This window comes from Lissotriton helveticus, chromosome 6 (genome assembly GCF_964261635.1).
Source record: "Lissotriton helveticus chromosome 6, aLisHel1.1, whole genome shotgun sequence".
Lineage (NCBI taxonomy): Eukaryota > Metazoa > Chordata > Amphibia > Caudata > Salamandridae > Lissotriton > Lissotriton helveticus.
This window is the reverse complement of record NC_136067.1, coordinates 904,233,687-904,254,536: the sequence shown is the minus strand read 5'-3', so window position 1 is coordinate 904,254,536 and position 20,850 is coordinate 904,233,687. Positions and strand designations below refer to the sequence as shown.

Here is a 20,850-nt window from a genome sequence, read left to right as displayed (position 1 = left end):
GCATGATGCATTCGGCATCCCATGTACCCGATACGGGCCATCTATACTTTTCTTCTAACTGTTTGGTATACTCTACCCATAAATCTAGATACAATATGGCACTTATGCCATGTTTCTGATACATAAAATGACCTGGACTGTCCCTGGGCGGGACGGGAACTGCTGCTTCCAGCAGACCCTTTCTAGTTTTTAACTGACGTAACTTGGAAAATATGTGCATGACTGAACTGTAATCTAGACACAATACAATACACAATGAACACGATACTTATTCCCCATTCATACCACGACATTGAAATACATGAAGAAACATTTAAAATAACAGTTCGAACAGAATACTCCCTGGAAATACTGAGAACAGACACATAAATTTTCTCGAGAACAGAACTGACTAGAACAGAAACTAGATGCACTGCTGAAACAGTACGAAACTTACCGGTCTCATAAAGAGACACGTCAGGACCCGTATCCACCGAAGTGGACACTTCGTTTGTGGGACTGTGTACCACCAACCCACAGACCAGAGTCAATTAAATTGACCCTGTCTAGATACCACCCCAGTAACGGTACTCACCGGGCAGCAAGAACGGAAGGCCTCGGACTGGACTGGACTGCTACGACGACGGACGACGAACTTCGGACTTCAGTTACGGGTGGACCTCCGGATACCTTGGACCTTGGACTCTTGGCTTGGGCTCTGGTCGGGACTCGCCGCGTTCCTCCACCGTCTCGTCTGGATGCTGGACCGCCTCCTCCGTCTCCTCCGTGGGCCTGAGGGATACTTGAGCAGTAATATCTGCCGGTGCGCAGAAGGGTTCCGTCACGACTGCAGAGGGTCAAGGGGTCGGCGTGGCTTCACCGACGCGTGGGGAAAGGGCAAGTCCCTATTCGGGCGCCATTATGTGGTAAATAAATAAATAATACCCTATTTTTGACTAGACATATATCATAACAGATAGCTCAATAAATAAGAGTCAAGATTCGAGGTAGTGGGAGTTTTGCAGGTTTATTACAGCATAAGGACAGGATCAGGACAACCTGCACAGGAATAGGATGGCAGCGCTGCCGGGGGCAGGATCCGGACAAGGGAAGGAATAATTTTTAATAACAAAACATGAGCATATATACATAACGCAAACACATAGCATTACATTGCAATAGGCGTAACAGTGGGTGGAGCAGTAGGTGTGACGCGTAGCAGTCGCGAAAGATAAGGGTGAGAAGAAGGTGTAACAGGGCGTATACATAGACATGTGATGCAAACGTAACAGAATATGTCATGAATGGGGCGGAAACCATGGAGGGGGCTACCTGAGGAGCCGGGACCTCTAACCTAATGGTGCGCGCAAACTGGCAATGACGTATCACTAGGAGAAGCTGGGGGCTATGAACTCTGTGCTAGGAGCAGAGACTGAAGTCTGGAGAGTCAGGGCGACATGTACCTAAACCCTATCTAGTATCTGATGTTTAGGGAACATGTTGATATGAACTAGAAGTCAAGAGGGGAAAGGCTAACTTGATTCTGAGACTGGACCATGCATTATTCTACATGTAGTGCGTGTTGAAGAATATTAAATGACCATTGAATGCAGTATTTCTCTAACGTGGAGACGTGAAGGCTAGACAATGACGGAAACTATTGATGCAGTTCAGTAGCTTAGGAATGCAGAGAAGGAGGACTGAACTGATAACTGGAATCATAACATATTCTTGGCAGACTCAGAGACTGAGCCAGGCTGGGCCGGGCACTGCGAGGCAGGAAGTAAGTGAAGGGTCGAGGATACAGGTGGGGGCTGTATCCCTCCTCAGCGAGGTTTCAGGAGACAGGAGCTGAATCTGGTGTCCGGGCCCTTTTGAGGCCTAGAAACGGGGACTTTATAATGGAATAACGTGCACACTGAGAAACGTGGCAACGTAGCTTTACATAGGCCTGATATTCGTAGTATTCACGAGGACTGGAAACTGGCATACTAGAGGAGGACACAACTGTGATTGCGTCATTAATCAGACATGGGGAATGCATATGCATATTTAATCATGCACACATAACATATGATGGACGACACGTAGGGACACAGAACATGGCAAAATTTACTTTTCCACACTGCGACAGTAGTTCTTACACGATGTATCGTATTGGTCCGTCCATTGCTGCATTACATGCACCTGTGCTTGAAATGTTATGATTATATGGCCGTTTGTTTTTGCAATAGGGACTGTGTAATTCTAGGGCAGTGATATTGTCAGACAGATGTTCAGAGGAGATCTGGATGGCTTCTGGGGATCTCTGAACTTTTCAGGGCCGGGCTGGTTGTTTCTGCTCCAGGCTGTGTAATTGTAATAAATTAATGTTCCGAGGAGAACTGGCCTGGGGGGACCTTGGGACAATTCAGGACTTGCCCTGTGCCGCTGAAAGGCTGGCAGGACAGCGAGTCACGTGCCTGCATACGAGTCCCTTTCTGTCCAGATGTGCCTAGTCTTAAGGAGCACTGCCTCCCTGAAATCTCGAGTTCCCCCGGGCTAGTGCGCTTCTGTAAATGTTGGGAATTTAAAGATGTGTGCACTGCTTTTGTGTATGTGCTTGGTTGATTCTGCCGGAACTACAGAGAAGTGGCTTGAGTTACACTTCTCCAAAGGCGCCAAAGCCCTCTTTTTAGTGGCCCTTAGCGTTCTTGTTCATCATTGGATGAAAGGCGAGCTCGTCATCAGGGCACGGCAGTGATTGTTAAGCAACTAGAGCGACAAGATGATAATTAAGTGCTTCATCACTGTGCCATTTACAGGTCTGTGGTTCACTGCCCTTCTCTGGCAAGATGGAGTATTGTGTGCCTTAGTCAATAAATATTCCTGCCTGGGTGTTTCATGCACAGCGTTTGACCAATAAATGCATGCTCTGGTGAACCGTATTTTTTGGGAATGTTCCGTAGGACCTTGAAATGTTATTTCATGTATAAGGTGTTTATGAAAACTAGGCGTCGTTCATGTAATATACAACACGAGGATAGAGCGGGGGTCGCGGCATCGAAGGCACCTCCTTTGGCACCAGGCAGGTACTCACAGCGCCCTGGGTGCCATCCCAATAATTAAATGAAAATATGTTTTCAGAACCGGGAGGGCTAGGGTGAGCAAAAGAGGAATGGTGGGGGGGATCAGGTGGAGGGGAAGTAATGCAGGTTGGGTATTTGAGGGGGGTAAGCAGCATAGAGAGCAAGAAAACACATGCACTCTCATGGAGTATTCACCACAGTAACAACACGGGAATGGGGTTTTCATAGGCCATTGTACAGCAAAAAAATGTACAGCGCCAGACTTCATCCTCAGCTTTCTCATGGGAACGCGCAAAGTAAACTCAACTGGTGGGTGCACCCTTGCACTGCGAAGTTGAAGAGATCACCTCGGGATCTCCGTTCATTGCGATTTCTCTTGGTTTTGATTCAGGCGACCTCTGTTCTACATCGTCTTGAATGTATAGAGGTGTAAAACAACCACAAATAGCTGCCAATTTTTAAATTTGTGTAGTGTGACATTGCTGTGCCCGCACAGAGCTGTCGCTCTGTGTGTGGCTCTGTGTGTGTGTGTGTGGCTCTGTGTGTGTGTGTGTGTGTGTGCGGCTCTGTGTGTGTGTGTGTGTGGCTCTGCGTGTGTGTGTGTCTGTGTGTGTGTGTGTGGCTCTGTGTGTGTGTGTGTGTGTGTGTGGCTCTCTGTGTGTGTTTGTGTGCAAATGCAATAGGTGTCGCATTTACGAGAGATCAAGCTATTGGCATTGTAAATGTCAATGCCATTTATTTATCTGTTTTCAAAACCAACACATAAATGAAAAGTTTGTCATTTACAATGCCAATAGCTCTAACTTTTGCAAAGGCAAGACGGTTGCATTGTAAATGCTTGTTCTATATTGGAGGGTGGTTAATGATTTTGATGTTTCAGTGTCCGTTGTTATGGATAGCAGCGCATCATCGATATGCTTGTTGAATAAAGAATCACCATTGAATGCCGTGTCCAGCATTTTAGTTTGAACTTCTGGACTGAAGGTGGTGGCCTTCGACCACACCTGGTGTCTCAACACTGCTACACTTGCCAGTTGTCAGAAACCTGTATTAGCTATATTCACAGCACAGTCAATGGTCTCCGAGGCCAATCTTTCACCCTCTATAAGGATTTTTCTCACCTATTGTTTCCTGTCTTCAGGGATGAGATCCAATAAGGCTGCCATAGCCCACCAAATGTGTCGGTTGTAACGGACGATGATAGCCAGGGCATTGGCTGCCCGAATGGTAACAGCAGCCATGGTTGAAAAACGCTTACCCAAGATGTCCAATTTGTGTCCCTCCTTGTCCGGAGGAGTCGAGATTGGGGTAGCCAGATTTTGCAATCTCCTCTGTGCCAAGTGCGAAATGACTGAATCTGGATTAGTGCGAGCTGTCAGGCAAGAAAGTGAATATTCAGGGGCTCTGTACTTCTTGTCTATTGAAGGGAGCACTGGTATTATTGTGGCCGGAGTTTTCATTATTTTTACTCCCTCCTGCCATATATAATCTATTATAGGGATCGTACGAAAATATTTCCTGGCTTCCTCCTTAAAATCATACGGAAATCAATCTGCCTGTTTAACAGCCAAGGGGAGATGGAACCTGTTGTACGCTCTCTCCATCAAGTTGTGGAACCCCTGATGGCTTAAGGAGGTGAATCAACTGGGTAATGTGCCAGAGGAGAGGGTGTAGGGATGATATAGTCAACCGAGGGGTACGCCGGTGGATGTGGTTCTGGGATCTCTCCTTCTTCTCTCTCATCCTTCGAAAAAGAGGAGTTTTCCTCATCAGGCACCTGTGTAGGAGGGCACGGTAACATAGGAGTTGTTGGTTGGGGTAAGACGAACAAGTTACTTACCTTGGGTAACGCTTTTTCTGGTGGATACAGTATCTGCCTGTGGATTCCTCACCTTGTGAATATCCCCTGGGGCAGCAACATTCGGAAACTTTTATAGCTCTCCACGCCGACGAGGACGTAGACAATGTCACAAAGTCACGACTCCGCTCGCGACCTCGCTGACGTCACTGGACCCATAAGAGAGCCTCATGGGCGTGATGACGTCAGTTCCACCCTTTTTTCTGTGCCCTGGAGGCACACGGACGGACCGACATAAATAGGTACAGTATACACAGTACACAGTATTCAAACCAACACACATAGTGTAAAATCAATGCAAAACGCATGAACAATTAACATCCCATTGGAAGAAACAACCATAACATAACAAGATTACAGGTATAGAAGAGTAGACAAACGGGGAGGCGGGTGGGTCCCTGAGGAAGCCACAGGCACATACTGTAACCACCAGAAAAAGCGTTACCAACGGTAAGTAACTTGTTCCTCCGATGGATACATCTGCCAGTGGATTCCTCGCCTTGTGAATAGAATCCCACAGCAGTTCCCACTCCCGGAGGAGGGTGTCCACTCCCCTATACCAAGAAATCCTGTAGGACAGAACGCGCAAAGTGACCGTCCCTCCTCACTTCGGTATCTAAGCAGTAATGCTTCGCGAAAGTGTGGAGGGAGGACCAAGTTGCCGCTCTACAAATGTCCTCTACAGGTACACCCTTAGACAAAGCAGAAGTAGAAGACTTTGCTCTAGTAGAGTGAGCTCTTGAACCCTCTGGAGGCTCCTTACCAGCCAGGGCGTAGCAGATCTTGATGCACAAGATAATCCATCTGGAAAGTGTGCACTTGTTCACCGCTCTTCCTTTCCTGCAGCCATCAAATCCAAAAAAGAGCTGGTCGTCCACACGATAGTCTTTGGTCCTATCGAGATAAAAGCTCACCTCCCTCTTATGGTCCAGGCGGTGAAGCCGCTCCTCCTCCTTGGAAGGGTGTGGGGGAGGATAGAAGGTAGGAAGGGTAATGGACTGCCCCAGATGGAAGGGAGTTACCACCTTAGGCAGAAAAGAAGCCCTGGCTCTGAGAATCATTCTTTCAGCTTGAATGGTCAAGAATGGGGGTTTTGAACTCAGAGCTTGAAGCTCACTTACCCTCCTTATCGAGGTAATTGCAACCAGAAAAATAGTCTTGAAAGGCAGTAGTCTCAAGGGACACTTGTGCAAGGGTTCAAAGGGAGAACCCATCAAGTAGGTTAAGACAAGATTTAAGTCCCATTGAGGCACAATAATGGTTGGATATTTGTTCGTAAGACTCTTAATAAAACATAAAACAATAGGAGACTTAAATAAAGACGGTTGGCCGGCATACAAAGGAATGCCAACAAGGCCGATAAATAACCTTTTACGGTAGCCACAGCAAAACCCTGCTGGGCTCGAGAAAGAGCAAACTGAAGTATGTTGGATAAACGGGCCCTTAAGGAGTCAATAGGCCTCTCCCCACACCATGAAACAAATTTGGACCACTTGTAAGAATAAATTGACTTGGTGGAATGTCGCCTAGCCGATACAGTAACATCCACCATGTCAGGCGGGGAAGAAAAAGAAATCAGATTGCCCCGTTATATCTCCAGGCATGAAGGTGGGGGGTATAGAACCTACCCCTGTGACTGCGAGAGGAGGTTTGCCCTGAGAGGGAGACGGAGCGACGGGCACGAGGAGAGGTGGAGAAGATCTGTGTACCACACCCTTCTTGGCCAATCCGGGGCGATCAATATGACTTGGGCCCGATCTTGGCGAATCTTCCTCAGAACCCGAGGAATCAAGGGTATGGGAGGAAATGCGTAAAGGAGTTGCGAGCTCCAACTCAACTGAAACGCGTCCCCCAATGCTCCCTGCATAGGATACTGGAGACTGCAGAATGACAGGCAGTGAGCGTTCTCGTGAGTGGCGAACAAGTCCAACCGAGGAATTCCCCACGTCCGAAAGACGTGACGAACCACCTCCGGATGAAGCCTCAACTCGTGATCGGCAGATGACTGCCGACTGAGACTGTCTGCACGTACGTTCAGAACTCCTGCCAGATGATTTGCCGTCAGACAAATCTGATGGTCCTGAGCCCAGGACCAGAGACGCAGATCCTCTCTGCAGAGACAATGTGACCCCACTCCTCCCTGTTTGTTGACATACCACATCGCAGTAGTGTTGTCCGTGAGGACTTGAACTGACTGACCGCGAAGGGAAGGGAGGAAGCCCTTGAGCGCTAAACATATTGCCCGAAATTCTAGAAGGTTAATGTGAAGCAACCTTTCCTCTGGAGACCAAAGACCCTTGATCTCCAGGTCTCCCAGATGAGCTTCCCACCCTAGAGTGGATTCATCCGTTATCACCGTGGCCACTAATGGAGGTAAGTGGAAGGGCTTTCCCTGAGACAGATTGCCTTCCACCCTCCACCAAGATAGATCCGCTGCAGCTTCTCTGGAGATCCTAACAGACTCCCTGAGATCTCCCTTGTGCTGATGCCACTGCCTGCCGAGACACCACTGGAGCGCCCTCATGTGCCAGCGTGCATGGTTGACCAACAGAATGCAGGAAGCAAACAGACCGAGCAGGCGAAGGACTTTTCAGGAATGGAACGACCGCTCCATCGTAAAATAAGGGAATCATTTCCTGAATGTCGAGAATCCTTTGAGGAGGAGGGAATGCTTGTAGTGTCCAGTACAGCTCCTATGAACAGGTTGCGCTGAGAGGGCACCAGGTGAGACTTGGGCACATTTATCGAAAAACCCAACTTGTACAACAGCTGAGTTGTCACCTGCAAATGCTGAAGCAACTTCTCTGGCGACCCCGCTTTGATCAGCCAGTCGTCCAGATAGGGGGAAACTGGAATCTCCGATCTTCTGAGATGGGCTGCCACCACTGCTATCACCTTAGTGAAGACTCGAGGTGCAGTAGTAAGTCCAAACGGGAGGACCGCAAACTGATAATGTTGCGACCCCACCGTGAAACGGAGATACTTCCTGTGCAACTTCAGGATCAGGATATGAAAGTACGCGTCCTGCAAGTCGATCAACACCATCCAGTCCTCTTGCTGCAGCGCTTTAAGAACCTGCGCTAGGGTGAGCATCTTGAACTTTTCTTGCTTCAGAAAAAGATTCAAGATCTGAGATCCAGGCTTGGACGTAACCTGCCGTCCTTCTTGGGTATCAGGAAATACCGGGAGTCGCATCCCTGACCCCTTTCCTGCTCTGGCACCACCTCTATTGCACCTTTTTTCAGTACAGTTAGGACTTCCTCCTGCAGGAGAAGAAGATGGTCCCCTGAGCAAGCCCCTTGGCAAGGAGGGTATTTTGGAGAAAATTCCCGAAAGAGAAGTGTGTGGAGAAGTGTGGCTCACTGGTTAGAGCGGCAGACTATGATGCAGAGGTCTGGCCCGGACCAGGGTTCGATTCCCGTCGCGGCAGGGTCTTGGGCTCAATGACCTCGGACGTGATAATTCTCTCGCCTCGGTGCCCACTCTAATCATGGGTCCCACTCTGCAACTCTGGGCAATAGCTTTCTTAATCTCCACACCGGCCCTACCGTTAGGATGCCTGGCTTCACCATGGGGTGCCCAGGAGTGGGCACCTCACAGGAACAGGCCAGGACGGGTTCCTCAGCGGCACAGCGGGGGACACACTGGCTAGTGTAACCAGGCGCTTTATAAGCTCAGTATTATTATTTTTTTTTTTTAAAGAGCATACCCATTTTCTACAAGATCTGGAACCCAAAGGTCCGTAGTGACCGATTCCCAATCTTGTAGAAAATGGGTAAGCCGACCCATGACAGGACCAGCATGATCCAGAATACTGAATCTAGGGCTGCTTTGCTGTGGTAAGAGGGGGAGATGTAGAGGAGGAGGAGGAGGAGGGCTGCCGACCTCGTGGGCGACCTCTGTTCCTGCCCCTATAAGATTTATATAGGGTGTTTTGCTGCTGCTGCTGCTGAGGCTGCTTGTAGGACCGAAAGGACAACCTTCCGGAGCCTCTGTACCTTCTATAAGAAGAACCCCTAGACTGTGTCTGAGGACCCAGAGACTTAGCTGTTGCTTTGCTATCCTTAAATCTCTCCAAAGCTGCATCCGCCTTCTTTCCAAAAAGACCTGAACGGTCAAATGGAAGGTCCAAAAGAGTTGCCTGGACATCTTGCGAAAACTCCGAAGATTTAAGCCATGCACTCCTCCTAGATGCAACCGAAGACCCCATTATCCTGGCCACAGAGTCAGCTGTATCAGGTCCACTTTGAATGACTTGCTTTGCACCTGCCTTAGTGTCAGACATGACCTCATCTAAGTACTTTCTGTCCTCCTCTGACAACTTCGGGACCAATTGACTTACAGAATCCATTAAAGCATGGACATATCTGCCCAAAAGGCAAGTGGCATTGGTGGATTTGAGAGCCATAGAAGCTGATGAAAATACCTTTTTAGCAGCTTGCTCCATTCTCTTAGACTCTCTATCACCAGGAGTCTGCGGAAAAGTTCCAGCCGATTTTTTGGAGCATGCAGCCTGAATAACCAAGCTCTCAGGCGCAGGATGAGAAGATAAAAACTCCAGATCACCTGGAGCCATCCTATAACGTCTGGCAACTGACTTCGATACTGCAGGAGCAGAAAAGGGTGTTTGCCAAACATCCAAAATTGGCTCTATAATAGCTTCATTAAAAGGAAGCAAGGGCTCAATAACTGTAGAAGGAGAATGAAGCACCTCCGACAGAATATTGGACTTAAATTCTGTAGTAGGGAGTTGCAAGTTCAAAAGATCAGCAGCCTTACGAATCACAACATGGTAAGGAACCAGGGGGCATATTATCAAGGGATTTATCGCTGCTTTTTTGGCTTTAAAAGCCAAGAAAGCGGAGATAAAATGATCTCCCTATCAGCAACAGGGTGCTAACACGCAAATTCGCATGTTAGCACCCTTTTTCTCTACGCTTCCCCTTGCATCTCTAATGAGATGCAAAGGGGGTGTTCCACAGAAAAATAATAGGAGAAATGTTGTTAAGCGACATTTCTCCTATTATCAAGGATTTCACTAACCCTGTTAGTGATAAAAAAAAGCAGCGCTAACCGCGGTTAGCACTGCTTTTTTTACACCTGGTATTTTCCTGACTTAGCCATGATATCGTATGGAAGGTGGATATCATGGCTAAGTTTGTGAGCCCCTATCATCAAGCTAACGCCAAACTTCGAGAGATTATCGTTGGTTTTCCAGCGATAATCTCTCATTTGGCAGTTAGCACGAGGATTTTTATCACTTTTGAGATAAACCTTGCTAATAGCAAGTTATCTCTGCGATAATTTCCGGCGATGCTTAGCGTTAAAAAAATCGTTGCTATGCATCGTTAGCGATAAATATCGCTAATCGTTGGTAATATGCCCCCACATCCTTGGAAGGAACATCAGAAGGAGGTGAAAGTTGCCATTCTGGAGATAAATCCAAATCACTTGCCTCCCTTAGATCTTCAAAAAGGTCCTCAGACTCATGAAGCCATCCTTCCTCCATCTCATCTTCTCTATAATGCTGCTCCTCCAGCAACCTCTGTGCCTCACGTCTAGACCTCACCTTCGGGGCCAACAGAGTCATACACGGATCCGAGGGATTCGGAACCGGCGTCGAACTCGGATCCAGCAACGTCTTCGAAGTCAAACGAGGCCGTGCTGATGGCGCCGGAGATGGAGGAATCAGCGCCGGAGTCGACGTTCTCGGCGCAGGAAAATGCCATGAAGGAGCAGCAGGAAGAAATGGCATGAACGGAGCTGGAGCATAAGCTTGTGAAACTCCCCAATTGAATGCCATAGGACCCATGGGACCCGAAGGTGCACCAGAGGGGTACATTGCCCTCGCAAAGACTCCGTACATCGCATTAAGGTAATGGGACGGATCTTGCCCTGGACCAGGAAATGGGGGGTACTCGCCTGGCATAGGCATAGGAGCCACCGGATTCGGGCCAGTCGGCACCGACGGTGTATCCACCGGAGTCGATGGCCTTTCAGGTACAGGTACCTCTTCTACAGGAACCAAAGAATGTACCGAAGAAGGCGAAGGTTACGGCGCCGGTGACTGCGCCGGCGACTGCTCCGCAGACCATGCCAGTAACTGTGCCGGTGAATCCACTGGAGCAACAACTCTCACCGGGAAAGGAGAGAGAGATATATAGTCCTTCCGATGTCAATGATCCTTCGAGGTCGACGACTGAATTTCCTCAGATCGGCGCTGAGAGCTATGCCTTTTCTTCGTCTTATGTTTCTTGGACTTTGAAACATAACCTGACGTTGACTTCGACTCCGATCCCAACCTCGATCTCGACCTGGGCTTCGCTTTCCTCCGACCTCTCTTCTCTTTTCGAACTTTCGCCATAAACAGCTTGGCTTCCCTTTCTTTCGAAGCCTTTGGGTTCATTTTCCTACAGGAAGAACACTCCTCAACATCATGGTCAGATGATAAACACCATACACAATCGTCGTGTGGATCCGTTATGGACATATGTCCACCGCATTCCCAGCAAGGCTTAAAACCTGATTTTCTCAAAGACCTCCTTGAGAAGAGAGAAACAGTGAGAACAGGATACAACTGGAAAAAACAAAGTAACAAGCTACAGAGAGTCCCAGAAACCGTTGGCGTCAACGGCGCGGAAAAAAGGGAACTGACGTCATCACGCCGACAAGGCTCTCTTATGGGTCCAGTGATGTCAGCAAGGTCGCGAGCGGAGTAGTGCCTTTGGGAAGTCGTCTACGTCCTCATCGGCGTGGAGAGCTACAAAAGTTTCCGAATGTTGCTGGCGCAGGGGATATTCACAAGGTGAGGAATCCACTGGCAGATGTATCCATCAGAATAGCTTTGCTAGAGCTGTAGCTGATGTGACGATGGCTCACTCTGGACATCCTGGGGAGGAAATCTCTGCCTATAGTCCGCCAACATGGCTTGAAAGTCTTGGATCAAAGATGGTGGTAAATGCACCTTTTACCTAGGACGAGGCTCAGGGGGATAGCCATAAGGTTGAAAAAGGCGTGGAGAAACCAGATATGGCTGATAATATTGTTGTTGTTGCTCATCCTCATAATCATCCTCTTCGTCCTGGCATTTCACATACAACTCAGACAGGCTATGTGCCACCCCACATACTCCATCATCATCCTTCTCCTCATCTTCTGATTGTTGGAAGTCCAATAAGTGCGAGGGAGGCAACGGGGAGATCTTTGTGAAGGATGAAACCAGTGGCGGTGCGTCCATTGAGGGCGGCGTTGCCCCACTAATGCCACATGCTATACATGCCACAGCTTCTTCCTGCATCACGCACACTTCACCAGTCCACTCGAAATCGGGCCGGCCGGACGTCCGAGTCAGATTCGCTGAAGGGGGTGGGCCAGCACAGCAGGGTAATTGTGACTGACAGTACAATGGTAGTGCTACTAGCGCAGCAGGCCCGGCCCAGCAGCAATAGTGCGCATGCTCGAGTTTGAGCAGATCATTTTTCCGATCTGCCCGAACATGCGCAATAGTAGCCTGCCTGCAGTGCCCTGCTGCACATTAGGAGAGCGAGCAAGGGTTTCTACCGGCTGGTGGCCGCAGCCCCCGGTCTCCTATGGGCAGGGACAGTCCCTGCTCAAGCCAATCCTGGCGCTGCTGGAGCAGCGTCTGGATTGGCTGAGAGGGGTTGCCAGCCACTCCACAGACGAAGAGGTTGAGAAGGCGCCAACAAGGGTGTCGGGACCCCGGCCCAGGAGCAGAGGCAGCGCGTACCCGGGGAGTTTTCTTGTAATACTTTATATTTACACCCCCCCATGCTAACCCCCAGTGACACCCCAGTGACATCCCCCCCCCCAACACACCCCCCCTGCGAGTCGCGGCTGTTAACATCCTGAGCTACGGCGCCTTAACATTAAATGTTTTGTAACAGCTGAGACTGTCATTTTGCAACCACTGCTAATGTGAATGTGCATTTTTTTGTAGCTTTGTTGAATGAAGTTTGGTGATGCGTTTCCTGTATGATGAGGACAGACGTGAAATAAATCACAGCTGAGTCTATGACTGCAAAGATCGTTTGGAAATATAAAAAAGTATTAAAGATTGCCATTGGCTAAAGGTGAAAACATGGCAAAGCTCCCAGAGGATATTTATGTTGGCTATCCCGATTTATTATTTATGGATTGGTTATTGTAGCATGTTCATGCAAATTGTGGGGATGGCTAGAAAAAAATATATATCAAAGTTTCAGGCAGCAACGAGGAGATATCTTTTGATAATTGTGCTTATCGTTTACATTACTTTCAAATTTCGCTGGCTGGATCTATTTGGCGGGAACGCTCTCCTTCTAAACTTGGGGCGTTTCTGTTTTGCATAATTTGCACGTCACTCAGTGCTTTTGAGTGTTCGATTCACTTGAGTGAAAATACCGGATTGTGTCACTCCCAATTTTTTATGATAACCCATGGAAGTGCAGATTCAGCAAACCTGCAGTGTTTTAAAGACATGTTTTTCTTATGCTAAGTGGTTTGCGGCTGCCCTGCAGGAACCGCCTTCAAATTCCACTTAATGCCCCACACTGTCTACTTGAGTAGACAGCTGTATTTGTCCGTGGCGTGTGGACTCGAGACGATCATTTTTTCCCTCACTTGAATTCCCCGGTTGTTTTTCCTCAAGAACACGAGGTTGGTTGGTTTGGTTCCATGCTCCTAAATGACTAAAGCTGAGACGCACTTTTCAGGTCAGGGAAAGCCGACGCTTTCATTGCAGATCCATCTATTGTATCAGGCGGCAGCTCAGTGTGTCCTTTTCAGTTTTAAAGAGACACGCAGCAAGTTCAAAACTCAAAATATATAAATGCTTTAATATGGCATGAAAAAAGAAAGGAGGAAATATTTTATGGGACAAGGATTCACTTGGGTGAAGCCGGTATCAGTAAGATGAGATCTTTAAAGTGTAATTGTATAAATGTGTTTATTTCAGTGCAAAGGGCAGTTAATTAGTCTGTGCCAGCCTGGGTTAAAGATCTTTAAAAAATGCATGTCCACTCTTTTAAATAGCGTCCAATCTTCTTTTTTTCTGTCATTCTTTTCTTCTTTTAAATCTCACGTACTTCCACGTATTCAGGGCAGAGAGCACTGTGCACAAGAGAGAAGGAAGAGGGTACTGAGGGAAGAGATCCCTGTGCACAGGAGGGGTGGATGAGGGGTACTGAGGGAAGAGAGCCCTCTGCACAGGAGGGGTGGATGAGGGCTACTGAGGGAAGAGAGCCCTGTGCACAGGAGGGGTGGATGAGGGGTACTGAGTGCAGAGAGCCCTGTGCACATGAGAGATGGAAGAGGGGTTCTGAGGGCAGCGAGCCCTGTGCACAGGAGGGGTGGATGAGGGGTACTGAGGGAAGAGAGCCCTGTGCACAGGAGGGGTGCATGAGGGGTACTGAGGGAAGAGAGCCCTGTGCACAGGAGGGGTGGATGAGGGGTACTGAGGGAAGAGAGCCCTGTGCACAGGAGGGGTGGATAAGGGGTACTGAGTGCAGAGAGCCCTGTGCACATGAGAGATGGAAGAGGGGTTCTGAGAGAAGATGATCAGAGTGGTGTTCTTATCCTTACATCAGTCGCTGCGCCTCAGCGGGATCTCTCTCACTTAATTTATTTATGTATTTAATTGAATTGTTGTGTGCCGACTTTTGGCTAGTGGCCACTTTGTAATGCTGTTTTGGATATTGAGTCTAGGTGTATTTCATGTGTAACCAAAACCCCTACATACGTACAGGATGAGCAAAATCTGACTGGCTCAGGTCACTTCTTCTTTATTCAGTTCGCTGGGCTCCTCTGCGGCACTTTAACATTTTTCAGGGACTTTTTCTTTGCATGGGATGGGAGCCATTCTATGAGTTTTGTAGAGGGATAGAAAAGCCTCATTGAAGAGGCAGGTTTTCATTTTTTCCTTTGGCACTGCCAGATGGGAAGGATCCTGAGTTCTGGGCAGAAAGCCTTCCAGTGCTGTTCTTCACACCTTTAGGTTTGCTTAAAAATGCACCATTTGCCCACTCTTTTTAAAATTTTTCTCAGGGTGATACCCCCCCAAACCTCCCTTAGGTGGTTCACGCTTGCTCACTCGCCGCAGTGAAGTACGACAATTGTTTTACGCCACACCACTTTCAAATGTCACCAGCCGCCACTGGATGAAACTTCAGAGTGGAGAAAGGTCTTTGTTACTCTAGTAATATTGACCGTCATCGACTGTGGCGTTGAACCTTGAAGAAGGAATATTCGTTGTCAACGGTGTTGTCGTCGCTAGTGTTACCGTCAACGATGTCATTGTAAATGGTGCCGTCAGTTGGCTTGTCAACAGGGTGCTCGTCGATGGCACATTCTTCATCCACAAAGTCTTCGTCGACGGGATAGAAGTCGACAATGATATTCTCGTCTATGGTATGGGCCCTGAAATGGCTGTTGTTATCGTTGTTCCTACGGTCGACAGAGCTGATGACGTGACTGGTGACTGTGGTACTTGTTGTTGTCGACAGTCCAGGAGTTGTAGTCGTCATCAACAATCATTTTATTTCTTTTTTCCTTGTACAGTCTTTGGATGAGGCTCTAGCACTTTCCTTCTCTTTTCTCACAGGAGAGGTGGGAACGGATGATGTAGGCTCTGAGGAGAATTTATGATGCTTCTCCTTTCTATGGCCTTTGCTCTCCTGAGAGGGTTACAGGTGTTTTATGCCCTCACCAGGGGCATTATCTTGAGACCTGTATCTTTTGTGCAGTCTGGATGAGCCATCACTGTCCTCTTCGGAATACTTTTGTTGCTTGGTGGATTGGTGACACAAAACCAGCCTCCCCTTCTCTATCCCCAGAAGTGTTAGAAGAAAAGGTCAGACAAATCTTGAATTGTCTTACCTCATGAGAAGGGTGTAGTCAGTAAGTATACTCTTTATGTGGATCAGCAACATAGACTCTTCCTGCCACAGGTCTTACATGGGCGGAAGAGGCCTTTTTTATCTGACATATTGAAAATATCAATCTTCAGGAAAATTCCAGAAAGAGACTGAGTATAACTCAGGGAGACTCCCTTTACAGACGACCTGTGGTGAAAATCAGAGGAAAACTGCCTCTGCTAGGAAAGTTCTAGGGGGTGCTAGCAGCTGATTGACTGCATTCAACATTTAGTCCTTTTTTTAAAAGGACATAGATAGGCTGTGTTAGACTGCATGATTATGTTACAGTGGGACTCACACCTTGACGACAGGGAATGATTCAGGCATGTGAATCTATGAAAGATACCTCAATACTGGATAATGTGCCATTTTTGCCCAGATGTTCTTGGGGGGAGAACCCCCCAAGCCCTACCTGTAGAGGTCAGACTCACTCACTGCACTCACTACGCACCGTACAGGGACTGGTCTGACAACATTTGTCAGGGCTGCTTTGGGTTCCCATTCCGGCCCTACATGCACACACACAGAGAAACACAGACACACAAACACACACACAAAATATACACCACAGTTTTTCCCTACAAAATATGGATTTATTATCATAATGACAGCATCCAAAACACTCTATAGATATGTATGTTTGACAGGGATACTAGAGTAATGTGGAATGGGGGCATTTACTGTTTTTTTTCCCTTTGAAAGATGGGGGGGGGGGGGGCTTGACTCCAGCTGCTATCAAATATTTTTTGTCATCTACTCTATCTCCAGGAGGGCATCTACTCTAGCATCAGAAGTGTTCAAAAGAGGCATAGTTATCTTCTGTCCTGAAAGCCACCGTCTTTGTTAGCACATGAAATTTAAAACCTACTGGATCAAGACTGAGTTGGAGGAAATGAGAAATCAAATTGACAGAGTGGTCCAGTTGCGGCTGGCACAGTTCCTCGTCGTGTCTCTCCTCCATTGTCCCTCACTCCGGCCTGGAACAGAAAGCACACACAGGCTCCCCAAAGTCAATCACAATGCTGCAATGCAGAATTGTGATTGGTCTAAGCACTGTGGGTTGGTGCTCAGACAGGGAGTGGGAGCCTTAGCATGTTCTCCACCCAGGCTGCAATACAGTCTGGGTGGAGAACATGCAAAGTGCGCATGAATGTTTGGCTGTCCTGAGTTGGCTGGCCAAACATACAGGCGCATTTGTAAAGTGTGCTCACCACTCCCCCTGCTCCTGTCGTCAAAGCAGCCACACCCCACCCTGCAAAGCTGCCACAGCATGAACAAATAAAATGATAAGATTGTCCAGTTATTATCATTTTATTATTTCTTTATTTCACTGCTGAAAAGCAGTGGGGCAACGCTCCTCTGCCTAAGCGAACCATCTACCACTGGTGGAGTCAGTTTTCTATGTGAACTCCCAAAGTCTCTTAAGCAAGTGCACCCAAATAAAACCTATGATGAAGAGCTAGAGTTTTATGAACTTTATAATTTGGACAAGTTCAAGGAAATTGGTTACTCACTGAAGCAAGAAATCTTAAGTTGTCTGTTTTCCGAGATAATTCTAAGGCTGCAGGGTATGTTCTAATAATGGGTTGCTGATTTTTGCTGAATGTCAATACAGCAATTCTAATATATCATTGTTCTAGGTGTGTACACGTAGTTGTTTTTTTCAACTGAAATACAATACAATCAAGATAAAAGTACCATGTTTTGCTTCACATACCTGAAATAGTTGGATGTTCTTCAGTTGTCTCTTCCTCCTCCCCTGGAAAAAGTGGCACACTTGTCTCAGTTGGATCTTTAGCAGTGGTTGCTAGAGCATCTTCTGAAGACATAAAATCAATTTTTTTATTGTTTTTAAATAAACAAGTTGAAAGACAGAAACACATAATTACCTCTACTAACTAACGTGTAACCTGTTCTCATTACAGGGTACCACCATATAAGATATCCAGGCATCTTAAAAACAGCAATATCCAACATACAATGGAATATTTTCACTGGTCATTAGACCACTCCTGGAAAGCCTACAGTGGTATCCCTATTAGAAAGAAATAGATGAATCATGATTTCTTCTCCAAGAAGTTGAGAATATTTGGTGCATAATGGACATCAGGCTTGAGAAATCTAGTGGTGGGTGCACAACATATCACAGAGATTAATGATTAGAATGTAATAACTGTTCTGCCAAACCAAAGGTAATTGAGGTGTTAGAATTGTCACATAATTCTCTTAGTATGCACAGTAACTCATTGCTCAGCTTTGCAAATCATTAAAAGCAACATCTCTGATAACAATTCTTGAATTATCTTTGGCTCTGCATAACTGACCCTTAATGCTCCAAAGACAGTTGTAATAAACAACTCACAGCAAACCATGATGTACAGTTTTACTCATGAGATTGATTAGGTTGTTCACATGTTTATATTCAAGCCATGGCAGTGAAAATTAAGGTAGCCCAATAACACATCCTATGTAGTGCAACTGTAATAATAAACACACATTCACAAATGCACTACACAATGCAAAGATCAAATCCTAGTTTATCAACCCAGTACAGCAAAAGGAACGTTGAGAAATACACTGTTTACTGCCTCATTCTCTGCATGCTACAATGACCACAAAAAGGGAAACAACTTCTCTCTTAGTAGTCATCAGGACTCTTCGATGCAATTTTACTTCACTTCACCAATTTAACCTCTTACATCATGCTTTTAGGTACATACCTTTATTTACAATTAACACACATGAAAACATTGCATGGCCCAAAACTATATATATATAGATGAACAGAGTGTAAAAGGCCATTTTTATTACCATTACTGATTGAGTAGGGGGACGCTTGACCCATCAAAGGCTTCCGCTCTTGTAAAATATGCTCCTCCCCACACTCAATAGTGGTAATAAATAGCATATTACACACACGCATATATATACACATACACATTACATGTGTGTCTGCTTTTAATGTGCAAAATGCAATGGTATGTGGCTGAGTATATGAAGGTATGGCTGCAGAGCTGTGCCTAACCTCTCATGCCCAATTCTGCTGTGCTGAGGTTGGCAACAGGGGCAGACAGGCCCTAAACGCTGAGGCCAACCCCTACACAAAAGCACCAGAGCAGTGAGCCCCTCTGCACACAGCTTTGTGTCCTATCTTCGATGAGGCCAACCTTCACTGTGTAAAGGCTGGCTGCAGTGCCTGGACATGCTTGTCCTCAACCCATCGTATAACCAAGCCCTTCTTCGGATGGCAATTGGAGCTGCCTACAGGGTCCGGTAAGTGACCAAACCCATTACTATACCTCCAGGGTGATTGAACAAGCATGACATACACAGACTGTGTGGGTGGCAAGGTTTTTTATAAATTCTATTTTTGGCATGGGTAGCAGGTAAAGAGCTGCTGTGCCTCTGGACACGCTGCACACATCCTTTGGCAACTGTCAAAGCTCTCACTAATATTACAAGGGTCACTTTGTAGTATTACTTTTAGAAAACCCCCGCAGCATTTGATGTTACCTTGTTCTTTTAATATCTTGGCCTCTTCTATTTTCGTTTTCACAGCTTGGATAGCAGTTTCCAATGCTTCAGTTTGAGCCTGTTCAATAACTTTCTTTTTTGCTTCTTCCAGATGGGGAATAATAATTGTAGCTAGATCAAAAACCTAAAGGAATATTGTTAAATATACAGGTAAGTACTGATTTCTAGGACTACTATACATCTGAATTGAAAGAGGTTCAAATGCTAACCAAATATAGCTAACTGGTAGTGATCAGATATGCATGCCTGCACAGGTAAATTAGAAAGCATTTTCCCTTCAATTTGAGCTTATTTGAAATGAGACAACTTTACTAGAAGTTCAGACATTTGAAAGATCTTGGCACTACTTGGACAACCTAACACAAACAATTTTCAGTCTTTTCACTCAGGAAATTAAGTGTATCTGTTACATTATGAATGCCATTCAGAGCCCCCTTCCAAATCTTGATGAGATCAACTACTAAGGTTTTAAACAAAACCATAGAAGTGTAAACATAGAAATCTAAGAAAATTGTAAATTTCCAATTGTGCTCCTAATCTTCCATGAGTACTTTAGCAGATTTCTACTGTGGGTAATTTGGATCTACACTTTTTATAGTACTTACAAAAGCCAGTACAACTTACCAGTGACCACCTTCCATTGTTTACTGTTATATCACTGCAAACACTTACTTTTAGGTACACTACACCTCTGGGTACACCCAACGGGGAGGAAATCCACACGCTCCTAAACCAACTGAAATGGAATAAAATCAACAGATCCGACCTGAAAGCTTGGAAAAACAATTGGCCTGCTCTCAAAAGTGACTACGCTGAAGGGAATATACCAGCAAAATGGTCAAAACTGGTCCTAGAGCTGCACTGTCTGTTGCTAGGCATAAAATCAAAGTATCAGCCTGAACCTAAAGAAAAGGTAGGCTGTCAATCCAATCCACGGTGCAAAATAATCCAACTAAGTAAAAAGGCACTGAGGCAAGCTAATCGCAATTACAAGTGGGCGAGGGACGAAACTGCTCGCCAAACATGTCTGACAGCCAGGGACAAGCAGAGGAGAAAGATATGGAACTTCAAAAGCAACAAAAAGTCTCCCAATGGCTGCACATCCATAGTCTGCTAACTCTAAGCAGATAAGCAGAATTCTGGAAATACATCAACAGGCTGTCTGGACATGGTCACGATCGGCGAAACGGAGTTCCAGGGTACACATGGGTAAACCATGTGAAAACACTCTACTGTGACCCCTCTCACAACCTCTCTTCAGACCACAATGACAATTTAAGATCATTAGTCCACATAAAGGCACGGACACTAAAAACTAGGTAAATCAAATAAACACGGAGGAAGCAAGTGAATCTTCGGATGTGTACAATTACGTGTTAAAAATACTAAATAACATGAGAAGCAACGGACCCCCAGGGCCTAATGCCCGAAGAAGACATCGTATTCTGGGCAACAATTCTCACCCCATTATACAAATTTGGCATGATCAACTCAACAGTCC

At 46.5% G+C, this 20,850-nt stretch overlaps 1 protein-coding gene across 5 annotated transcripts in view; it reads right to left on the bottom strand.

Annotated features, from left to right (window-relative positions):
- Positions 1-20,850, bottom strand: part of AK9 (adenylate kinase 9) — a 1,611,121-nt gene that overhangs the window by 1,291,667 nt on the left and 298,604 nt on the right. For 4 of the 5 annotated variants that reach the window (XM_078648533.1, XM_078648534.1, XM_078648537.1 and 1 more), the window contains exons 13-14: positions 19,329-19,473; positions 17,533-17,634 (exon numbers count right to left, since the gene is read on the bottom strand). In XM_078648533.1, coding sequence (XP_078504659.1) covers positions 17,533-17,634; positions 19,329-19,473 — 247 coding nt within the window. The remainder of the gene's footprint in view (positions 1-17,532; positions 17,635-19,328; positions 19,474-20,850) is intronic. The other variant, XM_078648535.1, reaches the window with a different exon arrangement.